Source organism: Giraffa tippelskirchi, chromosome 6 (assembly GCF_054371585.1).
Source record: "Giraffa tippelskirchi isolate mGirTip1 chromosome 6, T2T-mGirTip1v1.2.pri, whole genome shotgun sequence".
Classification (NCBI taxonomy): Eukaryota; Metazoa; Chordata; class Mammalia; order Artiodactyla; family Giraffidae; genus Giraffa; species Giraffa tippelskirchi.
Genome location: NC_137280.1, coordinates 178,121,242 through 178,146,509, shown reverse-complemented (window position 1 = coordinate 178,146,509; position 25,268 = coordinate 178,121,242). Strand labels below are relative to the sequence as shown.

The window sequence follows — 25,268 nt, the reverse complement described above, 5'->3', positions numbered from 1 at the left end:
TGAGAGATAATGTGGCAGAGAGACAAGCCATCCTACTTTTTCAACGTCCCCATCTCAAAACTAGCTGGTACCTGGCCAGCTGATTTTCCCAGTGGTCATGTATGGATGTGAGAGTTGGACCATTAAGAAGGCTGAGCACCAAAGAATTGATGCTTTCAAACTATGGTGTTGGAGAAGACTCTTGAGAGTCCCTTGGACTGCAAGGAGATCCAACCAGTCAGTCCTAAAGGAGATCAGTCCTGAATATTCATTGGAAGGACTGATGCTGAAGCTGAAGCTCCAATCCTTTGGGCCACCTGATGTGAAGAGCCGGCTCATTGGAAAAGACCCTGATGCTGGGAAAGATTGAGGGCAGGAGGAGAAGGGGACGACAGAGGATGAGATGGTTGGATGGCATCACCGACTCCATGGACTTGCGTTTGAGCAAACTCTGGGAGACGGTGAACGAGGGGAAACCTGATGTGCTGCCGTCCATCGGGTCGCAAAGAGTCGGACATGACTGAGCGACTGAGCAACAACCTGACATGATGACGGATCACAGACACGTGAAGGAGAGCGGCAGACACGTCCCTCTGTGCCCAGCTCTGCCTGCTGACCTTGGCACTGGGGAACCAAGCAAATGCTTGTGTTAAGCCTTTAAGTTTTGGAGTGTTTTTTTTTTTTTTTAATGTAGTAGGAGTTTTCTAATTGAGCACTAAATGAGATTTTAATCTTCTACAATGTTCAGTGAAAATGTTATTTCTTTCATACTTATTTTTTAGTATTTCATTATTTTATTTGGCTGCACTGGGTCTTAGCTGGGGCACATGGGATCTAATTGCGTTAAGTGGCTCATTCATTGCAGCACACGGACTCTCTAGTTGTGGCGTGCAGGTTCAGTTGTTGTAGCAATACAGACTCTCTGGTTGTTTTGCAGGGATTCTAGAACTTGTGGGCTCAGTAGCTGAGGCATGGAGGCTTGGGTGTTCCACAGTGCATGGAATCTTAGTTCCCCAACCAGGGATGGAACCTGCTTCCCCTGCATTGCAAGACAGATTCTTGATCATTGGACCCCCAGGGAAGTCTCCTTTCATAATTATTTCTTTTTTTTTTTATAATTATTTCTTAAAAGGTGCTAGTAGATATAACTAAGATTTGTTGGGCATTTACTGTGTGCCATGTGCTAAACACTTTATATGCATTCATTATTTAATCCTCAAAAAAGCTTCATATGGTGTATGAGTTGTTATAGTATTGATTTTCTCGGGGATGGTTTTGATAGGCACCTGTAGTATAAAGTTACAAACCTCCGTCCATAGTTCATCAGGCACTCTGTCTATCAGATCTAGTCCCTTAAATCTATTTCTCACTTCCACTGTATATCATAAGGGATTTGATTTAGGTCATACCTCAGTGGTCTAGTGGTTTTCCCTACTTACTTCAATTTAAGGCTGAATTTGGCAATAAGGAGTTCATGATCTGAGGCACTGTCAGCTTCCAGTCTTGTTTTTGCTGACTGTATAGAGCTTCTCTATCTTCAGCTGCAAAGAATATAATCAATCTGATTTTGGTATTGACCATATGGTGATGTCCATGTGTAGAGTCTTCTCTTGTGTTGTCAGAAGAGGGTGTTTGCTATGACTAGTGCGTTCTCTTGGCAACACTCTGTTAGCCTTTGCCCTGCTTCATTCTGTACTCCAAGGCCAAACTTGCCTGTTACTCCAGGTATCTCTTGATTGCCTACTTTTGCATTCCAGTCCCCTATAAGGAAAAGGACATCTTTTTTGGTGTTAATTCTAGAAGATCTTGTAGGTCATCATAGAACCATTCAGCTTCACTTTCTTCAGCATTACTGATCGGGGCATAGACTTGGATTACTGTGATACTGAATGGTTTGCCTTGGAAACGAACAGAGCTCATTCTGTCATTTTTGAGACTGCATCCAAGTACTGCATTTCAGACTCGTTTGTTGACCATGATGGCTACTCCATTTCTTCTAAGGGATTCCTGCCCACAGTAGTAGATATAATGGTCATCTGAGTTAAATTCACCCTTTCCAGTCCATTTTAGTTCACTGATTCCTAAAATGTTGATGTTCCCTCTTGCCATCTCCTGTTTGACCACTTCCAATTTACCTTGATTCATGGACCTAACATTCCAGGTTCCTATGCAATATTGTTCCCTTTACAGCGTCAGACTTTACTTCCATCACCAGTCACATACTGGTGGGCGTTGTTTTCACTTTGACTCAGCCTCTTCATTCTTTCTGGAGCTATTTTCCCACTCTTCTCCAGTTGCATATTGAGCACCTACCAACCTCGGGAATTCATGATAAGAGAAGTTCATGAGAAAAGAGGAGATTCAAAAAGAATGAGAAAAGAAGAGAAGTGGAAAAAAAATAGTTTATGAGAAAAAAAGAGACCTGGGGAGTTCATTAGAAAAAAAAAGAAGTGAAAGGCAAAGGAGCAAAGGAAAGATATACCCATCTGAATGCAGAGTTCCAAAGAATAGCAAGGAGAGATCAGAAAGCCTTCTTCAGTGATCATTGCAAAGAAATAGAGGAAAACAATAGAATGGGAAAGACTAGAGATCTCTTCAAGAAAATTAGAGATACCGAGGGAACGTTTCATGCAAAGATGGGCTCAATAAAGGACAGAAATGGTAGGGACCTAACAGAAGCAGAGGATATTAAGAAGAGGTGGCAAGAATACATAGAAGAACTATATAAAAAAGATCTTCATGACCCAGATAATCATGATAGTGTGATCACTCACCTAGAGCCAGACATCCTGGAATGTGAAGTCAAGTGGGCCTTAGAAAGCATCACTACAAACAAAGCTAGTGGAGGTGATGGAATTCCAGCTGAGCTATTTCAAATCCTAAAAGATGATTCTGTGAAAGTGCTGTAATCAATATGCCAGCAAATTTGGAAAACTCAGTAGTGGCCACAGGACTGGAAAAGGTCGGTTTTCATTCCAAGCCCAGAGAAAGGCAATGCCAAAGAATGCTCAAACTACCACACAATTGCACTCATCTCACATGCTAGTAAAGTAATGCTCAAAATTCTACAAGCCAGGCTTCAACAGTACATGAACCGTGAACTTCCAGATGTTCAAGCTGGTTTTAGAAAAGGTGGAGGAACCAGAGAACAAATTACCTAAATCTGCTGGATTATCGAAAAAGCAAGCGAGTTCCAGAAAAACATCAACTTCTGCTTTATTGACAATACCAAAGCCTTTGACTGTGTAGATCACAATAAACTGGAAAATTCTTCAAGAGATGGAAATACCATACCACCTTACCTGCCTTCTGAGAAATGTGTATGCAGGTGAAGAAGCAACAGTTAGAACCAGACATGGAAAAACAGACTGGCTCCAAATTGGGAAAGGAGTACGTGAGGGCTGTATATTGTCACCCTGCTTATTTAACTTCTTTGCAGAGTACATCATGAGAAACGCTAGGCTGGAGGAAGCACAAGCTGGAATCAAGATTGCCAGGAGAAACATCAATAACCTCAGATATGCAGATGACACCACCTTTATGGCAGAAAGCGAAGAAGAACTAATGAGCCTCCTGATGAAAGTGAAAAAGCTGGCTTAAAACTCCACATTCAAAAAATAAAAATCATGGCATCTGGTCCCATCACTTCATGGCAGATAGATGGGGAAACAGTGGAAACAGTGGCTGACTTTATTTTCTTGGGCTCCAAAATCACTGCAGGTGGTGAGTGCAGCCATGAAATTAAAAGATGGTTGCTCCTTGAAAGAAAAACAATGACAAACCTAGACAGTATATTAAAAAGCAGACATATTACTTTGCCAACAATGGTCCATCTAGTCAAAGCTATGGTTTTTCCAGTGGTCATGTATGGATGTGAGAGCTAGATCATGAAGAAAGCCTTTGCTGAAGAATTGATGCTATTGAACTGTGGTGTTGGAGAAGACTCTTAAGAGTCCCTTGGACTGCAAGGAGATCCAACCGGTCCATCCTAAAGGAAATCAGTCCTGAATATTCATTGCAAGGACTGATGCTGAAGCTGAAACTCCAATACTTTGGCCACCTGATACGAAGAACTGAGTCACTGGAAAAGACCCTGATGCTGGGAAAAATTGAAGGCAGAGGGAGAAGGGGATGACAGAGGATGAGATGGTTGGATGCCATCACCGATTCAATGGACATGAGTTTGAGCAAACTCCGGGATACAGTGAAAGACAGGGAAGCCTGGCCTGCTACAGTCCATGGGGTTGCAAAGAAGTCGACATGTCTGAGCAACTGAACTGAGCTGAATCTTTATTTTACTGATGAGGAAATTGTTATATTAAATAAAGACAGCTAAACTTCCTAAAAAGTAAAGTAACTTGACTGTGGATATTGGTGCAGATTATATTGTTTGATTTCCTTATGTTGAATAGTCACTGCATTCCTGTAAGAAAAACACTTGTTGATGCTGTAGTAATGTTTTTAATATGGCTGTATTTGCTTTGATATTATTTTGCTTAAGATATTGCACCCATAATGTTTCTCTTATAATGTTTTCTTATAAGATTTTGTATCAAAGTTATGCTGAACTAATACAATGTATTTGGAAGTGGTTATCCTTTTTTTTTTTTTTTCCCTATTCTTTGGAAGAATTTTGTCTTATTGTCATGATTTCTTCCTTAGTAATTTTGTAGAATTTCCAAGTGAGGACATTTGATCATGAATACTATAGAAAAGGTTTTAATTTGTAGCATAGATTTTCAGTTGTTTGCCTTCCTAGACTTTATTTTTCTTTGCTTCAGTTTTGGTTGTATTTTTCCTCCCTAAGAATGTATCTATGCCATCTCCATTTTAAAGATATTTTATGATATTGCTCACAATCCTCGTCTGTGATATTTACCATATTTAGAATCTGTCATGATGTTGTCTCTTTTGTTCTCTTTTTAGTCTATTATGCCAAGAGTTTATGACAAACAAGTTTTGATTCTCTTGATACTGATACTTATTACTTCTATTTTGAACCATTGGTTATTAAAGATTTTTTAATGACTACGTATGCAGAGATTTGTTGTTATGTTTATGATTTTTGATTTCTAGTTTAATTTTGTCTCAGGGACAATAGTCTCATCATGATGGAATGTTCTTCTTTATAAAAACTGTTTCTTTTCTATTATGAATATAACCACTATACCTTTCTTTTATTATGGTCCTTTTGGTTAGTATTTGCATGGAGTATCTATTTCCATTTTTTAAATTTCAAGCTCTCTGAACCCTTATATGTATATATCTTTAGACAAGCAGTATTTTTTAGCCTGAAAATTATTGACCTTGCATTTGAATCCTTATTCTATTTGCACTTAATGCCATTAGAATGTATTTGTGTTTATTGCTACATCTTATTGTTTACTATTCTATTTTTACTTCCTTTTCCTGGCTCTCCTCCCCCCCCCTTTCAATCCCATTCTTTTTTATTGAAGTTTATTTGATTTATAGTGCTATATTAACTTCAGGCATGCAGCATAGTGATCGATATTTTTATAAATTATATTCCATTAAAGTTATTTTGAAATACTGGTAGTATTCTTCATGCTGTGCATTTTATCCTTGTGTCTTGTTTTATTCCTGCTAGTTTGTACCTCTTAGTCGGCCTCCCCTCTCTTGCCCCTGCCCCACTCTCCTGCTGCTGCTGCTGCTGCTAAGTCGCGTCAGTCGTGTCCGACTCTGCGCGACCCCACAGACGGCAGCCCACCAGGCTCCTCCGTCCCTGGGAATCACTTAATTTATTCTCTTTAAGTCTCTTTGCTTTCCTATATGCATTCATTTCTTTTAATTTTCAGATTTCATATGTAAGTGAAAATATACAGTATTCGTTTTTCTCTGACTTACTTCACTAAGCATAATACCCTTCAGGTCCATCTATGTTGTGGCAAATGGCAAAATTTCATTCTTTTCTATAACTAAGTAATAGTTATATATATGTATGTGTTATATATAATATATATATTTATTTTTTAACTGAGTTGTTTTCTTGTACTGAGTTGTGTGAATTCTGTATGTTTTGGATATTAACTCCTATCAGACGCGTCGTTTGCCAGTCTCTTCTCCATTCAGTAGGTGGATATTAACTCCTATCAGACACATCATTTGCCAATTTCTTCTCCCATTCAGCAGGTTGTCTTTTTGTTTTGTTGTTGTCTTTCTTCACTCTGCAAAAGCATTTAAGTGTAATTTGGTCAATTTGTTTATTTCACTTTTGTTTCTCTTGCTTGAAGAGACAGATCCAAAGTAATATTGCCAAGACTTACATCAAAGAGTGTATTGCTTATATTTTTTCCAGGTGATTTATGGTTTCTAGTCTTATATTTTAGGTCTAGAGTTCATTTTGAGTTTATTTTGAATATGGTATAAGAAAATGTTCAAATTTCATTCTTTTAATGTACCTGTCCAGTTTTTCCAACACTGCTTCTTTCAGAGATTGCCTTTTCTCCATTGTATGTTTTTGCTTGCTTTCTTATGAATTGATTGACTATATGTGCATAGGTTTCTTTCTGGGCTCTCTATTCTGCCCATTGATCAGTATGTCTGTTTTTGTTTTTTTTCCATTACCATATTGTTTTGATTACTGACCCCAGTTCAATCCCTGGGTCAGGAAGATCTCCTGGAGAAGGGAATGGTAACCCACTCCAGTATTCTTGCCTGGGAAATCCCATGGACAGAGGAGCCTGGTGGGCTATAGTCTATGGGGTCGCAGAGTCTGACATGACTGAGTGACTAACATTTTTGTAGTATAGTCTGAAGTCAGGAAGCATGATATCTCCAGGCTTGTTCTTTTTTCTTAAGATTGCTTTGGCCATTTGGGGTCTTCCATGGTTCTATACAAATTTTGGAATTATTTGTTCTAATTCTGTGAGAAATATCACTGATATTTTGATAGGTATTGGATTAAATTTGTAGATTGCTTTGAGTAGGTGGGATGGAAATTTTGACAATATTCTTCCAATCCGTTAGCACAGGCTAGCTTTCCATGTATTCATATCATATTTAAGTTCCTTCACCAGTGACCAGTGTCTTATAGTTCTTAGAGTATAGGTCTTTCACCTCTTTGGTTAAGTTTATTCATGGGTATTTCATTCTTTTTGATGTAGTTTTCAATGGGATTATTTTTTTGATTTCTCTTTCACATAGTTCATTATTAGTGTATAGAAAAGCAACAGATTTGTGTATATTAATCTTGTAGCCTGCAACATTACTGAATTCAATTATTAGTTTTAATTGTGTGTGTGTACTTTTAGGTTTTTCTATAAATAGTATCTGCATCACCTGCAAATGAGTCAGACACAACTTAGCAACTAAACAACAACACCTGCAAATAATGATAGTTTCACTTCTTCCCTTCCAATTTGGATGCCTTTTATTTATTCTGTCTGATTGCTATGGCTAAGACTTCCACTACTATGTTAAATAGAAATGGTGAGAGTGGGCATCCTTGTTACTGATATTAGAGGAAAGGCTTTCTTTTTTTAACCATTGAGTATGATGTTAGTTATGGGTTTTCATAAATGGCCTTTATTTTGTTGAGATAGTTTCCCTCTATACCAACTTTGTTGAGAATTTTTATCATGGATGGGTGTTGAATTGTGTCAGATGCTTTCCCTGTGTCTACTGAGATGATCACGTGATTTTTATCCTTCATCTTGTGAATGTGGGGTATCACATTGATTGAGTTGCTTAAGTTGAACTATACTTGCTTTCCTGGAATAAAATCTCGCTTGTTCACGGTGTATGTTCTTTTTTATATTTGCTAAATTAAGTTTGCCAATATTTTGTTGAGGATTCTTACATCCATATTCATCAAAGACAGTGACTTGTACTTTTCTTTTTTGCAGTGTCTGGTTTTGACATGAGGTAATGGTGGATGAATGAATGAATTTGGGAGTGTTCCTTCCTCTTTAGTTTTTTGGAATAGTTTGAGGATAGGTATTAACTCTCCTTTTTATATTTGGTAGAATTTTCCTGTGAATACATCTGTTCCTGGAATTTTTTGGAAGATTTTTGATTCCTGATTAAATTTAATTTCTAGTAATCAATCTGTTCAGAATGTCTATTTCTTCCTGATTTAATCTTGATAGATTATAGGTTATATGTTTCTAAAGGTTTATCCCTTTGTTCTTGGTTATGCAGTTTGTTGACACTTAACTATTTACAGTATTCTCCTATGATTTTTTTCTGTAATTTCTCCTCTTTCATTTCTTATTTATTTGTATCCTTTTTTTTTTTAATGAGCCTAGCTACAGGCTTATCAAATTTGTTTATTTTTCAAAAGAAAATCAGCTCTTGGTTTCATTGATCTCTCCTGTTGTTTTCTTGGTCTATATTTTATTTATTTTCTTATTACCTTTATTGTTTTATTTCTTCTGCTTCCTTTGGCCTTTGTTTGTTTTTTCTAATTTGTTTAGATGCTCATTTAGGTTATTAGAGATTTGTGTTGCTTCATGAAGTAGGCCTTACTGCTAAAAGTTTCTGTCTTAGAAGTGCTTTTGCTATGTCCTATAGATCTGGGAAAACTCTGTTTTGATTTTCATTTGTCTGAAGTGGATTCTGATTGTCCCTTTGATTTCTTGGTTGAGCCACTGAGTTTTGTTGGCATTTAGAACGCGGCCTATTTCCTGGTCGAGCCACTGAGTTTTGTTGGCATTTAGAACGCGGCCTATTTCCTGGTCGAGCCACTGATTTTTGTTCACATTTAGAGCACGGCCTAGTCTCCGTGTGTTTGTGTTTTTCCCATTTTTCTTCTTATAATTGTTTTCTAGTTTCATATTGTTATGGTCAAAAGTGATACTTGATATAATTTTTATCCTCTAAAATTTGTTGAGACTTGTTTTTAGACCTAGTACATGATCTGTCTGGGAGAACTTTCCATATGCACTTGAATCCAGTATATATTTAACTCTCTAGGATGAAATGTCCTGAAATATCTATATTAAGTTCAACTGGTCTACCACGTCATTTAGGACCAGTGTTTTCTTACTGATTTTCTGTCCGGATCTCTGTCCATTGATGTAAGTGGGATGTCAAGGCTTCTTACTACTACCACGTTGTTAATGTCTCCCTTTCTGTCTGTTAACATTTGCTGTATATACTTAGGTGCCCCTGTATTAGGTGCATGCGTGGTTACGAATGTTACATCCTCTTGTATTGATCCCTTTGTCATTATATAATGTCCTTTTTAGTCTTTTATTATAGACTTTGACTTTCAAGTTTACTTTTCTGATATGATTATTGCTATCCTAGCTTTCTTTTTACATCTGTTTTCATGGAACATATTTTTCTATCCCCACTTTCAGTCTGCATTTGTCTTTAGCTGTAGAGTCTCTTGTAGGCAACATGTAGATAGGTCTTGTTTTTTAAAAATCCAATCACCTACCATATGTGCTGTGATTGGAGAATTTAATTGACAGACATTTAAAGTGATTATTGATAGTTATGTACTTGTTGCCACTTTGTAACTTATTTTCTGGTTGTCCTCTATCCTTTTTTTAAACTAGTCTTGTGCCCTTTCAGGAAGATTTTTCATTATACTATTCCATCCTAGCCTTTCTGCTTCTTTATTTTGTAGTCAGGCAGTCTTTTATTGTTACTCTGATGTTTCAAAATGAATCCTTCATGATTTCATTCTAATGTAGGGGATTTATGTTTTCCTGGGCCATAAAATGGTCTTATAATATTTTAACAAGTTTTATTTCTTTTATACACTTTTCCTGTTGAGCATTTAAATTGTTTCTATATGTGTATGCGGTGTGCACGTGTGTGTGTTTACAGATACCAACATGTTAATGTTGTTTTATACACTCAATATACTTTTGCTTTACTGATATATTTACTTGTTTCTTTTTTTACCTTTTCTTCTTGAATTGCTGGCCTTCTATATGGGATTATTTTTCTTTTGCTCAAAGAAAATCCTTTCATATTCTTTTCACGAGCATTGGCTGGTGGCTAATTCTGTCAGTTTTCGCTGACAGAAGGGTTTTATTCAGTTTGATTCTAAAGGGTAGGTTTGTTGGCCAAGAATTCTATTTTGGTATGGATAGGACAAAGTGTCTAATCAATTGCTGTTTATTCTTTTCCTATATAATGTTTTCCCTTGAATCATTTTTATGACTTTAGTCATCAAATTTTTCCAACTTATTTTTAGCTAGTGTATAAATTTTAAAACTATTTATTTGTCTGGCTGTGCCACATGTGGGATCTTCAGTCTTCACCGTGGCACGTGAGTCTTTTTTGTGTGTTTTTTTTAGTTGCAGCATGCAGACTCTTTAGTTGCAGCGTGTGGTATCTAGTTCCCTGACCAGGGATTGTACCCAGGCCCCCTGCAATGAAAGCGTGGAGTCTTAACCACCGAACCACTAGGGAAGGCTCAAGGTAATATGATTTTAATGTCAAGTTACTTATTAACATGTCTATACTAGGTTCAGTACTAACAATGTCTAAACTAACTCCTTTAAATTCTCCAAAGCTAATTATTCAAAAGACCAAAGTGATTGATGTTCTGTTCAGTTGCTCAGTCATGTCCGATTCTTTGCGACCCCATGGACTGCAGCACCCCATGTTTCCCCATCCTTCACCATCTCCCAGGGTTTGCTCAAACTCATGACCATCAAGTCAGGGATGCCATCCAACCCTCTTATCCTCTGCCAACCCCTTCAATCTTCAAGACCCAGCATCAGGGTCTTTCCAATGAGTCAGTTCTTCGCATCAGGTGGCCAAAGTATTGGAGCTTCAGTTTCAGCATCAGTCCTTCCAGTGAATATTCAGGGTTGATTTCCTTTAGGATGGACTGGTTGGATCTCCTTGCAGTTCAAGGGACTCTCAAGAGTCTTCTCCAACACCAGAGTTCAAGGGCATCAGTTCTTCAGTGCTCAGCCTTTTCTATTGTCCAGCTCTCACATCCATACATGACTACTGGGAAAACCACAGCTTTGACTAGACGGACTTTTCCATGCAAAGTAACGTCTCTGCTTTTTAATACACTGTCTAGGTCATTGCTTTTCTTCCAAGGAGCAGGCGTCTTTTAATTTCATGGCTGCAGTCACCGTCTGTAGTGATTTTGAAGCCCAGAGAGATTAGCATCTATGCAGTTTCCAGGTTTTCTCTCTGCCATCCCTGAGCAACACTGTTCTTACATTACTCCTGTGTGATCTTCTAACTTCCTTAAATTCTACAGCTGAAGCTCCCTTTTATACTTAATTTTTCTGGGGCAAATGATACTCATTTATTTTATCTTTTAAAAGTCTGCCTATCCTTAAGAGAGTTAATAATGGTACTGTGGAATAACTTAAACAACTAAATCACATATATGAATAAAATAAAGCAAGATGATTTCAAAAGAATGAGCACATTTGGTCTATAGGTGTAATATGTTAGAGCAAATATTTTGAATTTATTAAAATTGTACTGTCCTGTCTGAATAGTTTCTACACAATTTATCTTTATAGGTTTAATTTTACAGTAGAACATAAGCATGATATAATCAAGATTTTCTTTCCTTTTCTTTGGCCCTATAATGGCAAAACATTTACAGTAGTAAAATAAAAAGGCTAGTTACTTACTCCTAAATAACCCTAGTTTTAAAAAATTAGTCACTAATTCCTACATTCCATTGAACCACTTACATTACTGTACTGGTGCTTCCCTGGTGGCTCATACGGTCAAGAATCTGCCTGCAATGTAGGAGACCTCTGTCTGATCCCTGGAAAAGGGATGGCTGCCCACTCCAGTATTCTTGGGGCCTCCCTGGTGACTCAGACAGTAAAGGATCTGCCTGTAATGAGGGAGACCCAGGTTTGATCTCTGGATTGTGATGATCTCCCAGAGAATGGAATGGCTACCCACTCCCTTATTCTTGCCTGGAGAATCCCATGCACAGAGGAGCCTGGCGGGTTACAGTCCATGGGGTCCCAAAGAGTGGACAGTCCACAGGTCACAAAGTGCTGGACACGACTGAGTGACTAACACTATCACTTTCACTTCACCTTCACATCTCTTTGGGGAACAAATTCTATAGCATAAGATAGAAACTTACTTATACAAAGTGGTAAAACCTCTGTTAGTCTTCTGATCTTTCCTCACTGCTCAACGTGAACAGAGAACATATTAAAAAAACAACAAAACTATACAGTGAAGCCTTGTGCCTCAGATGCTTTGATCTAAAATATTTATTCTACTCTTATTTCAGTTAATGCAAATCAGTGTGATTATAGAAAACCTTTGTTTATTCTTTCCTTCCTAATACCTTGTTCCCAGATACTTGCCTCATGTAAGGTAATCATCATATTACCTACACAGGGTTAATCACAGCATTAATTATAGGCTACATTAGACTGGGAAGGATTTATTTCAGAAGGATTGATGATACTTGCATATTTATGGAATTAAAAGAGATTTTCTCTTTTTATACTTTAAAAATATATATGCAATTCATATGATAATCTACTGAATTTAATAATTTAAGGTTTATATTTAAAACCTGAATTTATCTACATCACTGGTAAATCCTTAACTGTGTTGTGTACTTTCACGTCTTGTATTTTTTTTTTAAATCCATAATAACATTCTATCATCTATAATTCTTTTTATATCTGTTCACAAAATTTGATGCTTAATGGAGGTTAGATGAGAAGTGAGATATTTAATAGCATATTTGAAGTGAAAAACATTTCTAAATAGATCCCTAAACATGAGCCCTTTATCTGACAAATTCAATATAAACCCAACTGTTGCCTGAGTATTTGGGAAAGAAATCAAAAACTGTCATATACTCACAGCGGCATAATAAACAAATGTTAATTGATGTGCTTTGTTTGAAATACTTCCAGGGAGACTTGCAATGAGCAAGGCTCCGCTGTATAGGCAATTTAGCAGCATATGTTGGCACATCTAGGAAAAGTCATCATGTATAAATGCTCTCTGCCATCTGGTACCTGACCTAAAATATCAAAAGGAAATATGTACAGCTAAAATGAATATACGACTTTATTCAGAGTACCTTTGACTCATTAGGTAAGCACTTGGTGGTTAACATTTCACGGTGAGATCTTTAAAGTAAAATTTGTTTTTATTCTTAATGACATTTCCATATTCCTAATGAACTCCATAAAGCAGCAAAGCCGAACAACAGCCCCATTTGTCTCCATTCTCTCAGTATCTCTCTCTCTCTTCCCCCACACGTGGTTCTTCTTCTGACATAAATGGAAACTCTTGAGTGGGGAAAGGGAGATGCATTTTTTAAAGTGTAGAGTTTCTTTAAATACTTATCAATAGAATTCCAGTATAACAGACACATTGTTTTAAGACAACAAAAATATTTGTAGAGTTTTTACAATGCACCAGCCACTGTGCTAAGTATCCTACCTTAAGTAACTCATCTAAACCTCATAATTCCCACCACCATCACCACTCATACAGATGGGGACCTGAGTCTAAACACAATTAAAATAAGTGAGTAGTGGTGGATGTATCTATGGTGAGCTCACTCCAAAGGTGCTGCCATTCCCATGCCACCCTGCCTCTAAAATTAGATATAAACAAGAAACTAGTATATATTGAAGAACTTTTGTGTGTCAGACACTACGCTAGAAAATATATTCAATTCTTGTATTTAATTTTTACAGGCACCTAGGAAGGAGAGTAGTATTATCATTCCATTTTAGGAACAAAGAAGCATGCTCAGAGAGGTTAAGTAACGTGTGCAAGGTCACTCAATTTGTAAAGTGGGAAAATGGATATTCCCATCTACTCCTTTTCTTAATCTACTGTAATAGTGGTTTTTAAACTTTAATACATTTAGGAGTATGGCCTAAAATTCTCTATTTATAGCATGCCCCTAGGCAATGACAATAATAATGGTCTGAGGACCAAAATTTTTAGTAACTGCTGTCTTCCTTTGTGAGATTTTATAACTCCTGGAGGAAATAATCTTTTAGATCACCAGTGAGTCATTTTCATTTAAATTTTGAACTTTGAAGAAAAATTATATATTTTTTCACAAATAAGTTAAATGTTCTCAGCTCTGAGTCTACTTAAGGACAAGTGGAGACCAAAAACAGAGGCAATGAGATGGAGACAGTATTTGCTGCAGGCTATGCTGAGTGCTTTAGTATCCTATTTCCTTCTCTTTTATTCTCTCATGTCAAGGGTAGTATGAATTAGCTTGAATTTTAGTGTGTTTACTACAGTTCCCTAAATACTGGTGGAAAATGCAGAAATCTGGACAGGATTTTATTTTCTTTTGTGTTGCTACTACATCACAATTCTTTGGGTAATTTCACCTGCTCTGCGTTATCCATCGTCTTGCCAGCCTAAATGAATCATGATTTTTACCATCATTATGCCCAAAATAAAGACAGAAGGATGGGAATCTGACCTTGCATGTGGCTACAATCTGTGTGTGAGAGAAATATTCTTTAGGAATACCACTTTTCCAATTTTAACACTAAATAAGTAAAACTAACATAGGTAATCAAAAATTGCCGTGTTTCTTAATAAAATGTATCAAGTTTCAACAATGTAATAAGAAGAATCCTGAATTTTAAAGCCCACATGGCATTGTTAAAAAATAGGGACACATGATAAGAGTGTTAATGTGTAAAGATGGAACTTGGGGTAATGCTCACTGGCAGACTAAAGAGTGGTTCCATGATTTTGGAGTCTCCTTTAAAAAGTGGTCATTAATATTTTGGATAAATTTACTTCTAAGATGTATCGATTCATACCTATTCATCATTGGCATAAATAAATTCATAGTCTCTGAATTTTAAAATGAGAATAACAGGTCTTCCCTGGTGGCCCCATGGTTAAGACTCTGCGCTTGCAGTGCTAGGGGTATGGGTTCAATCCCTGGTCTGGGAACTAAGATGCCACATGCCCTGCATTGTGGTCAAAAAAAAAAAAAAAAAAACAAACCAGGATAATAGCTCAAAAAGAAAGAAGATTCTTTAGAATAGAGATTACTCTGGAAGTATAATATAATCCTATCTGATAAATTTGCTAATATAAAAGTGACTACGTAACAAACTTGTCTTTGGCCGAAGAGGGTGGATCAGGCTTCTCTAGGTCACTTGTGGGAGCATCTCACGAAAGCCCAAGCGTCAGTGTCCGACTTGGGGTACCCCCGAAAGAACTGGCTGCCTGTTGAGCATCTCACTGCTGGCTACACAGATCACCCTCTGTTGTCTAAGTGAACCCTCACAAAGCTCTAAGGAGTGGTTATTATTATCTCTACATCACAAATGAAAAACACGGTGGAACCAAACTGAACCCAAAACATAGACCTGGAGAAGTTAACTAAATTCTACAAGTTGCATCCCTAATTAGTAAGTGGAATAGCTAGACATGATTTCAGATCCTTCTGATGGCAAAGTCCATTTTCTTCCCTGGCTTCTTCCTGCAGGAAAACAAACAAAACCTTTTATAGATAAGGCCGATACGCATTTGACCAGTGTTTGACACTACATCGCCATAGGTCGAATGCCTTGGAAATCTAACCTGAGATTCCAAGTAGGGAACCGCGGTGGAGGCGGTGGCCCTGTCTTCATGCTGCTCTGGAAGGGAGCTGACCTCTGGGTCTATAACCCGTCCAGGAGGGGAGGAGGCAAAGCGCAGCCAAGTGAGACGGAGTGAGAAGGGCGTGAAGATTCTGTGATGCTCAGCAGTGCTCTCCGGGGAACGATGTAGTTACCAGAGATTATGTGGTGAGAAGACACTATTTCTGTTGGTTTATTCACTTACTCAGACACGTATTCATTCATATTCTCTTAGCAATGGAAGAGCTCTTAGTAATATGTTTGTCCAACTATATGGTGTTACTGATTTTGAACTACCTTTTCTTATGAAAAAGTTAATCCACAGAAATGGAGCAGAAGCCCAGGTATTGTGATTACCATTTTATCGATGGGACATGCAGGCTTTGAGACCTTAAATAATGTCCTAAAAATCATAATAGCTACTGAGTGTCCTCAGTTCAGTTCAGTCGCTCAGTCGTGTCCGACTCTTTGCGACCCCATGAATTGCAGCACGCCAGGCCTCCCTGTCCATCACCAACTCCCGGAGTCTACTCAAACCCTTGTCCATCGAGTCAGTGATGCCATCCAACCATCTCATCCTCTGTCATCCCCTTCTCCTCCTGCCCCCAATCCTACCCAGCATTAAAAGACCCAGGGTCTTTTCCAATGAGTCAACTCTTCGCATGAGGTGGCCAAAGTATTGGAGTTTCAGCTTCAACATCAGTCCTTCCAATGAACACCCAGGACTGACCTCCTTTAGGATGGATTGATTGGATCTCCTTGCAGTCCAAGGGATTCTCAAGAGTCTTGTCCAACACCACAGTTCAAAAGCATCAATTCTTCGGCGCTCAGCTTTCTTCACCGTCCAACTCTCACATCCATACATGACCACTGGAAAAACCATAGCTTTGACTAGACGGACTTGTTGGCAAAGTAATGTCTCTGCTTTTAAATATGCTATCTAGGTTGGCCATAACCTTCCTTCCAAGGAGTAAGCATCTTTTAATTTCATGGCTGCAATCACCATCAGCAGTGATTTTGGAGCCCAAAAAAGTAAAGTCTGACACTGTTTCTACTGTTTCCCCATCTATTTGCCATGAAGTGATGGGACCAGATGCCATGATCTTAGTTTTCTGAACGTTGAGCTTTAAGCCAACTTTTTCACTCTCCTCTTTCACTTTCATCAAGAGGCTCTTTAGTTCTTCTTCACTTTCTGCCATAAGGGTGGTGTCATCTGCATATCTGAGGTTATTGATATTTCTCCCAGCAATCTTGATTCCAGCTTGTGCTTCTTCCAGCCCAGCGTTTCTCATGATGTACTCTGCATAGAAGTTAAATAAGCAGGGTGACAATATACAGCCTTGACGTACTCCTTTTCCTATTTGGAACCAGTCTGTTGTTCCATGTCCAGTTCCAACTGTTGCTTCCTGACCTGCATACAGGTTTCTCAAGAGACAGATCAGATGGTCTGGTATTCCCATCTCTTGAAGAATTTTCCACAGTTTATTGTGATCCACACAGTCAAAGGCTTTGGCATAGTCAATAAAGCAGAAACAGATGTTTTTCTGGAACTCACTCGCTTTTTCGATGATCCAGCGGATATTGGCAATTTGATCTCTGGTTCCTCTGCCTTTTCTAAAACCAGCTTGACCATCTGGAAGTTCATGGTTCACGTATTGCTGAAGCCTGGCTTGGAGAATTTTGAGCATTACATTTAATTTCTTGTTTCTAATTGAGTGCTCTTTCCATGATCTTGACCTGGTTAATAAGCAAGATACACAACTGGGAATAGTATAAACAGAATTGTATACTGATTTCAATATCCAGAGATAATGGAAATCAAAGATACTTAAGAGTAAGTATGTATCAATAAAGGCTGGTGATAATGTTCTTTTTCTGAAATAGTGAAAATATAGCCCTCTTTTTTAAAGGTCGGTATTAATTGTCTAGCACGTTGAGGCTACTTTGAGTCTTCATTTCGTTATTTTGATGCTTACACACTTGCATGATTTTCACCACATCCTTTTTACATGTATTTTGCCTGTTATTCTTTCTTATCCTTTCAGTCTTCTGTATTATTTACTTTGCCTGTTTCTGTTTTCCTCATTGGTTTAAACCTTTACTTTTTCAGTCTTTATCATAAGATTGTTCTCATTTTTTCCACTGTAATTTTGTCTAGATAATGAAATCATTCAGTCAGTCATGTCTGACTCTTTGCAACCCTTTGAACTGTAACCCACCAGGCTCCTCTGTCCATGGGATTATTCAGGCAGGAAATACAGGAGTGGGTTGTCATTTCCTCCTCCAGGGGATCTTCCTGACCCAGAGATTGAACCTGTGTCTCCTGCATTGCAGGCAGATTCTTTACCCGCTGAGCCATCAGGGAAGCTGAGATAATGCAATATTTAGTCTTTAAATAGTAATTTCACTGTGCTAGTCCTAATCTTTGAATCCTAAAGAGGTTAGTTAGATGTTCATATGTAGAAAAACATTTTTCATTCTTCATTTTCTACCATAGGATCTACAGATATTTAAAATGAATCCTGAGTGACTAGTAATGAGCTGCCTAAAGATGGATAATATTAAATAAAACTGTAAAAACAAATAAAAGGAGGCAGTACCTAACTTAGTTATGAGAAAGAGTTTTTAATATTAACATATTGTGAACACTAAAAAACATAATACATGACATTGTGAAACTTACATCTTCATTTATTTTCACTGATTCCAGCTAAAGAAAATGTGCCTTTAGCTGTTTCAGAAGAAGGTATAATTAAAAATCAGTCATGGATATTATTGGACATAAATAAGAAAATTCAGAAAATTGTTGTTACCTGAATAAAAATTGCTTAGATATTGTGGAGTTTGTGTGTGTGTGTGTGTTTCTGTATTAGGACATGATTCAATATAAAGCTAAATCTTGTAACATTTCCAATACAAGCTAACCATAAAGCCCTTTTTGAAACTGGAAATAGAACTGCCATATGACCCAGCAATCCCACTGCTGGGCATACACACTGAGGAAACCAGAATTGAAAGAGACACGTGTACCCCAGTGTTCATCGCAGCACTGTTTACAATAGCCAGGACATGGAAGCAGCCTAGATGCCCATCAGCAGATGAATGGATAAGGAAGCTGTGGTACATATACACAATGGAATATTACTCAGCCATTAAAAAGAATACATTCGAATCAGTTCTAATGAGGTGGATGAAACTGGAACCTATTATACAGAGTGAAGTAAGCCAGAAAGAAAAACACCAATACAGTATATTAATGCATATATATGGAATTTAGTAGATCGGTAAAGATAACCCTGTATGTGAGACAGCAAAAGAGACACAGATATATAGAACAGTATTATGGACTCTATGGGAGAGGGCGAGGGTGGGATGATATGGGAGAATGGCATTGAAGCATGTAAATTATCATATATGAAACGAATCGCCAGTCCAGGTTCCATGCATGATACAGGGTGCTCGGGGCTGGTGCACCGGGATGACCCAGAGGGATGGGATGGGGAGGGAGGTGGAAGGGGGGTTCTGGAAGGGGAACACATGTACACCCATGGTGGATTCATGTCAATGCATGGCAAAACCAATACAATATTGTAAAGTAAAAAAATAGATAAATAAACTAATTAAAAAAGAAAAAGTCCTTTTTGTTTTTTACTTAACTCAGATTTCATGCTATAGAAATTTTCTGTTTTCTTCAAGGAAAGTTTAGATTACACAGAGAGAAATGAAATTCTGACCTAATAAAATGTTTATATTATCAATGCTTCAACTGATTGCTTACTTTCTTATTAAGTATTATAAACACTTATGAAATTCTTGTATGGGAGTATATAGATTTAAAATAGAAATTATATCATTACATTTAAAAAATTTCAAGACTAATTTCCTTCATGCTTAATAGTTTTTTTTTGTTGAAAATTCTTGCTATGATTTTTAAAATTTTTGAGAAAATGCATTTTTCTCTTTTAAAGCTTATTTTTATTTAATAGGAAGAATATTTCTCTCCTAGTCAAACAAAATATACATTTTGCCTTTTATTTAATAATGCATTATTTTTTCTCTCATTTCATTCTATGTCGTTACTTTTTCTTTTTCTTTAAACAGGCAGAGATAAATGACCCAGCTGATCCTTTCACAAGTTATAGTACAAAAGTCTCATCAAATATAGGGGATGAAAGTTTCTCCAAATATATAGGCTGGAGAATTGCCAGCGTGCTTTCCAAACTGTTCTTCCCTTCCGTGGATGCCTGTGTTCTTCCTCTGAAAAAACCACTGATGAAACGGTATCAAAGGAAAGATGTGAACAAAATGCAGGATTCCATGAAGAACAGAGTTCTACGTTTTACTGTAAGGTAAGGTGATGCACTATTCAAAATATTTCTGTTATTCTAACATAACATTTTGGAATCCTATGAATTACCCATAATCATGTGCCACTTTATTTAACTCAGTTTTCCTTTTTTGATTCAAATCTTGGCTTCATCACCTTCTAGATATTTTATCATGAGCATGTATTCCTTTCTCAGAAAGTGTTTCTTCGTGCTTAAAATAGGTATTATTGTGTAATATAAATCACTTTTATTAAAGTGAAAGCTTCTCTTCCATAGTGACCTACATTTGCCTAGTTTATCCCTATCTCTCCCTATTATTAATCACGGTGTATCCTTCCAAGGTCTATAAAATATTAATATAAGAAATGATGAGTACATTTTAAATTTTCTCTCCATTTTTGATTCTGGTTTATGGATTTCTTAAATCTGTTTAGGAAAATTCTCTCCATTTTGAGATTAAAATGTTGTCACATTTCTCCTAGTGTTTATTTTTCCTCTTTTAAAAAATGCCTTACCAAGGTATGACTGACATGCAAAACTGTACATATTTAATGCTTACAAATTGATAAGTATGCAGTTGGGAAACCATTATAGCACTTATGCCATAAAGTCTATTCGTTGCCTCAAAAGTTTTCTTCTATTCTTTTTGTTATTATTCTTAAAAATAATTATTTTCAAGGTGCATTTGAATTTTAGTTAGAAATTTTTGTTTTAAGAAAATCTTTTTCTAACATTTCAAGTAATATTCCTTGTTGTCATCATGTCCTAATCATGGTTTCGGCTGAAGATAAACTTGTGGAAACACTACAGGAGGCCCTGCCTCATTCTGATAAGTCAGCATCTGAGCAAAAATGGATTGGGTGATGTTGGTGCTTTGTGTGATACCGGAGTTTCTAGTGTTACCATTTTAAGAAAATTGACATCTTGATATTAATTCCAGTTAAGCTACACTTACAAATAGAGTTTGAGAGAGCCCTGACATTTAAACACGGATTATGGTTTGTACTCCCTGATTTAGGCTCTGACATTTTTATTAACAGCTCTAGTTTCCTTCCACTGGTCTATATTTTCAGACATGTTTTAATGATGCGAAGGTAAGTCAAAGTGGTGGTGATGTAGCAGAGATAATATTAAAATAGCATATTTTTTCAATACTTTAATTGAAATTGAACTCTTGGAATTTCTTCCTCTCAATTTTAGGAGTGGGGTATGGAACCTTCTAGTACTTTAAAGGATTTATTTTGGACACTTTAATCATGTGAATTTTTTTTTTTTGGTATGTGATGTGAAGTGTTGATCCGTGTGATTATTCAACATCCCAACAATGTTTTTTGAGTAATCTATCTGCTGTCAACATTTTTCCTGATGTTAAATGCCTATCAAATACGAAATGCCCATTTATTTTCTTTTTCTGTGTTCTAAAGTAATTTTAAAATTACTTTAAAGGATATTGAAGAACAGTGAGGGGAAAGGTAGAGAGACAGTGAGAAGGCAGATGGAGATGCGCCCGCTGGGACGCAGTAAGGAAGGGGCTAGAGAGAGACAAGGACACATGCTGGGAATGCTTAAGAGGGCAGAACAGAGATATGAAAAGTAGGGGCAGGAAGGAAGGTGAAAGAGGTCGAAAGGAAAGGGAGACGATGCAGGTAAGGGGCGAGCTGCGCTGAGGGTGGAAAGCACAGCGGGGAGAGATGCGGAGGGCTGAGGGGAGGGCTGGGGCTGGGAGGGGGCTCCGCCGGGTCAGAGACAGAGACGGAGAGACGCGGGGCCGGGTTAGGACCACAGAGCCCCGTGGGTACCGCAGGGCTGGGACGTGCGGCGGGGCCGGGTTAGGACCACAGAGCCCCGTGGGTACCGCAGGGCTGGGACGTGCGGTGTCTTCTCAGAGCCTACGGTTCATTACATAAGTGAGACTCATTCATCACTGATCTGTGAAAAAACGATCTCCTTTATGCATTGTTATTTTTTCACAGTGCATTAGAGCCTCTAAAGATCAGAGTCTCTGGCTAGAATGAGAGCCGAGCTTCCCTCTAGCAGAGGCCCCTCAGGGTGGCACAGGGTGCCTCTCACATTGCACCCTTCGTGCAATAGAGCCCGACACAGCGCCCGCTGGAGTTGTGCATATTGCCCGCTCCAGTTAGGGGTGAACCCATCCCGGGGTGCAGCAGATGTGAGCGGACTAGGACTCGAGCTCAGTGACTTCAAGAGGAAGGCTAGGTCAGGCTTGGTTGAATAGTCTTTACTGTCTATTAGGGGTATGGATAGACCTGCTTTTAAAGAAGTGGCTGAACAACAACTTTAACTCTAAGCTATGCATTGGAAAAATGGCTCTGGCTCACTAAACATTAACTGTGGGCAATGTGGTTTCTTTCATCTGCTTGATCCTCCATTTGGTCAACAGTTCTGTAGCAATACCTCTTCCCATTTCACCACCTCCTCCCACCTTCAGGTCCACAGACCGGAATTAATGCAGTTAATATCCCAGCATGCTGGAGTCCTGTAGGTCAATCACAAAGACACAAATTGAAGTCCACTGTATCCTTAGCTCTTTTTCACCTTTTGAGAGGTCTTCTTGCAGAGTCGTAGCATCCATTCCTCACCAAGTGTTCCTAGAAATCTGCATTTTGTGTTTTCATCAAATAGCAACAGACAAGAAGGCCAACATTTCAGGATGCCTAGAGAAGATGGGGCACATTTAAGAGGTAGGAAGTTGGGAAATTTAAGAGAATATGTTTCTTTATTGCTTTGGAGCCCTAAAGTGTACTTATTTCAGTGTGAAAATGTGAATGTTTACTAGTAAGGAGAAAATAGGAGTTTCCTTATTGCTGAAGCATCCAGTATATCTGACGACCTATAATTTATTTCCCCAAATATTTTTTCTCACTTGTGTTTTTAGCCTGTAAAATTCTCTCTAAATGGGAATGCTTTGTTTATATGTTTATAAAGATGTATATATTTGTTTGAAAGATAGAGATTTAACTTCTTTCCTTTACAATATCTTTCAAAAGGAAAGTTATTGCTTTGCTTCTGTACATTAAATTTGGGGGGTTGCTTTTTAGTGATACCTGCTCTTGGATGCACACTCTTCTTCCCCTCAGCATCTTTTAAACCATGAGAAAATCATTGTGTTTCTTCACTATGAAAACAGCAGTCCAGAGCCGAGGTACAGAATGCTTTTACTGCAAAACATAGTTGTTGGTGTTGTTTTTTCCTTTTCTCTCTTTGTCAGTAAAATTATCTTCAATCTACCTTAAGGCTGAGACTTCAGAACTCTGAAGATCAAATCTTCAAAAACAAGTCTCTACATTTATACTTTTTGGCTTCTGAGATTTCTTGGAGGTGTGTTTTCTAAGCTTATGCCTTGAATCCCTAAAAATTCACCAACAAGTAATTACTTGCACTCATGTAAAGACTAGGAGAATATTAACTTAAAACTTCATCTCTGATTAGGCTTATTTTGGTCACCAATTTTATATCAGAAGACTTCATTCATCAGACCCGACAGGACCTTGTCATTCCTCAAACTGACAAGAATGGGCCGAGAACATCCATAGGTATACAGGCAGGACATTTGACATAGCTGACTTCCTGAACACAGCAGTCCTTCCTAAGGCTACTGCATTTCCTATGCAGCCTCCTTTATTAGAGGAGCCAGTTCCAAGGTGGGGGAACTCAGAGGAGCTAACATTTACTGAATGGAGACAAGGTGGTAAAAGAAGGGTACTGCAATGTTGCATTGGAGAGCTTTACTGGAGAGGCCAGTAAAGACTCTTGAGAGTCCCCTGGACTGCAAGGAGATCCAAGCAGTCCATCCTAAAGGAAATCAGTCTTGAATATTCATTGGAAGGACTGAAGCTGAAGCTGAAACTCCGGTACTTTGGCCACCTGATGCAAAGAGCTAATTCATTTGAAAAGACCTTGATGCTGGGAAAGGTTGAAGGTGGGAGGAGAAGGGGACGACAGACGATGAGATGGTTGGATGGCATCACTGACTCAATGGACATGAGTTTGAGTGAACTCCGGGAGTTGGTGATGGACAGGGAGGCCTGGCGTGCTGCGGTCCATGGGGTCATGAAGAGTCGGACACAACTGAGCGACTGGACTGAACTGAACTGGAGAGACCAGCAGTGAGCAGCGCGAAGGGGCACTTGATCCCCATCTCGCACTCTCCCCCTGGAGGGATGCCGAGTCTGGTGAAGCAGCTGGACGTTACACTGGATTTGCATTTTGACGGAGAGACACTGCGTGACTGCTACTCTGCCTTTTAATACAAGAGTGAAAATTGCCTTCTCAAGGAAGAGTTAAACATTGGGGTGCAGTTGCCAAGTCATCCGAGGTGGGTGTGCATGCGTGCATGCTAAGTCACTTCAGTTGTGTTTGAATCTGTGCGACCCCAAGGACTGTAGCCCCCCAGGCTCCTCTGTCCGTGGGATTCTCCAGGCAAGAATACTGGAGTGGATTACTATGCCCTCCTCCAGGGGATCTTCCCAACCCAGGGATTGAACCCGGGTCTCTTACATCACCTGCATTGGCAGGCGGAGTCTTTACCCCTAGCATCGCCTGGGAAGCCCCTGAGGTGGGCATCAGCTGGAAATGTCAGATGCTCAGGACTTGGGCCCTTGGGAAGTGCTCTTAATGGTTGTGATAAATATAATTAAATATATTATTATATAAATAAAGATATTATATATATATATATATTTGGAGAGAGGGAGATATTTTAGAAAGGAGAGTTCCAAAGGATTCTTAAATGAAATGCCTTAAACACATCTGTGTAGTTCTGCTTCATGCAGGGGAAAAATGTCTGTGCCTCCATTATAGAATATCAAGTATGTTTATCTTATAGCCTTTTTTCCACCTGATTGATTTAGAGTAAGTTACTTAACTTCTTTGAGCCTAAGGCTGCTAATGTTTAAAAATGTAAAAGTTGTACATTCTTCTCAGGCTTGTCCTTAGGAGAGAAGGAAAGAATGTGAGTAACGAGCCTGCACGTGTTATAGCTCCTTATCCTACTGTTCCTTCATTTAGTAGATTTTTAAAGCATTTGTTTTCTTCCTAATATGATATTCAGTAATGTAATTGTAATAAATAATAAATGAAAATTTTACAGAAAGCTATGAATTATTGCTAGCAACTCTTCAAAGAGAACAGACAACTTTCCTTAAGTCTTAGCTTTTGGCTATGTTTTGGTTCCCTTCTTGTTTCTACTTTTTGGATTAAAACACAATTCAGATCTGGTTCCAAGTCGTAGCTGCATCTTGAGGGTCCAGTGCCAAGACCCGTTACGGATGGAACCTTGATAGTTGCCTTGGCTGCTGACAGTTTTCAGCTGGAGAGAAATAGAGAGCATGGGTAGGTCTTCAGAGATGGGCACCTATGTTCTGAACTTCTGTGACACATTTTG

General features: G+C 38.2%; 1 protein-coding gene across 23 annotated transcripts in view; it reads left to right on the top strand.

Moving 5' to 3' along the window:
• Positions 1 to 25,268, top strand: part of TMEM232 (transmembrane protein 232) — a 283,645-nt gene that overhangs the window by 90,611 nt on the left and 167,766 nt on the right. For all 23 annotated transcript variants that reach the window (XR_014058093.1, XM_081505367.1, XM_081505386.1 and 20 more), the window contains one exon: positions 19,638 to 19,885. Coding sequence is in view for 22 of the 23 variants with exons in the window: in XM_081505367.1 (XP_081361493.1) it covers positions 19,638 to 19,885 (248 nt within the window). In the remaining variant the exon portion in view is untranslated. The remainder of the gene's footprint in view (positions 1 to 19,637; positions 19,886 to 25,268) is intronic.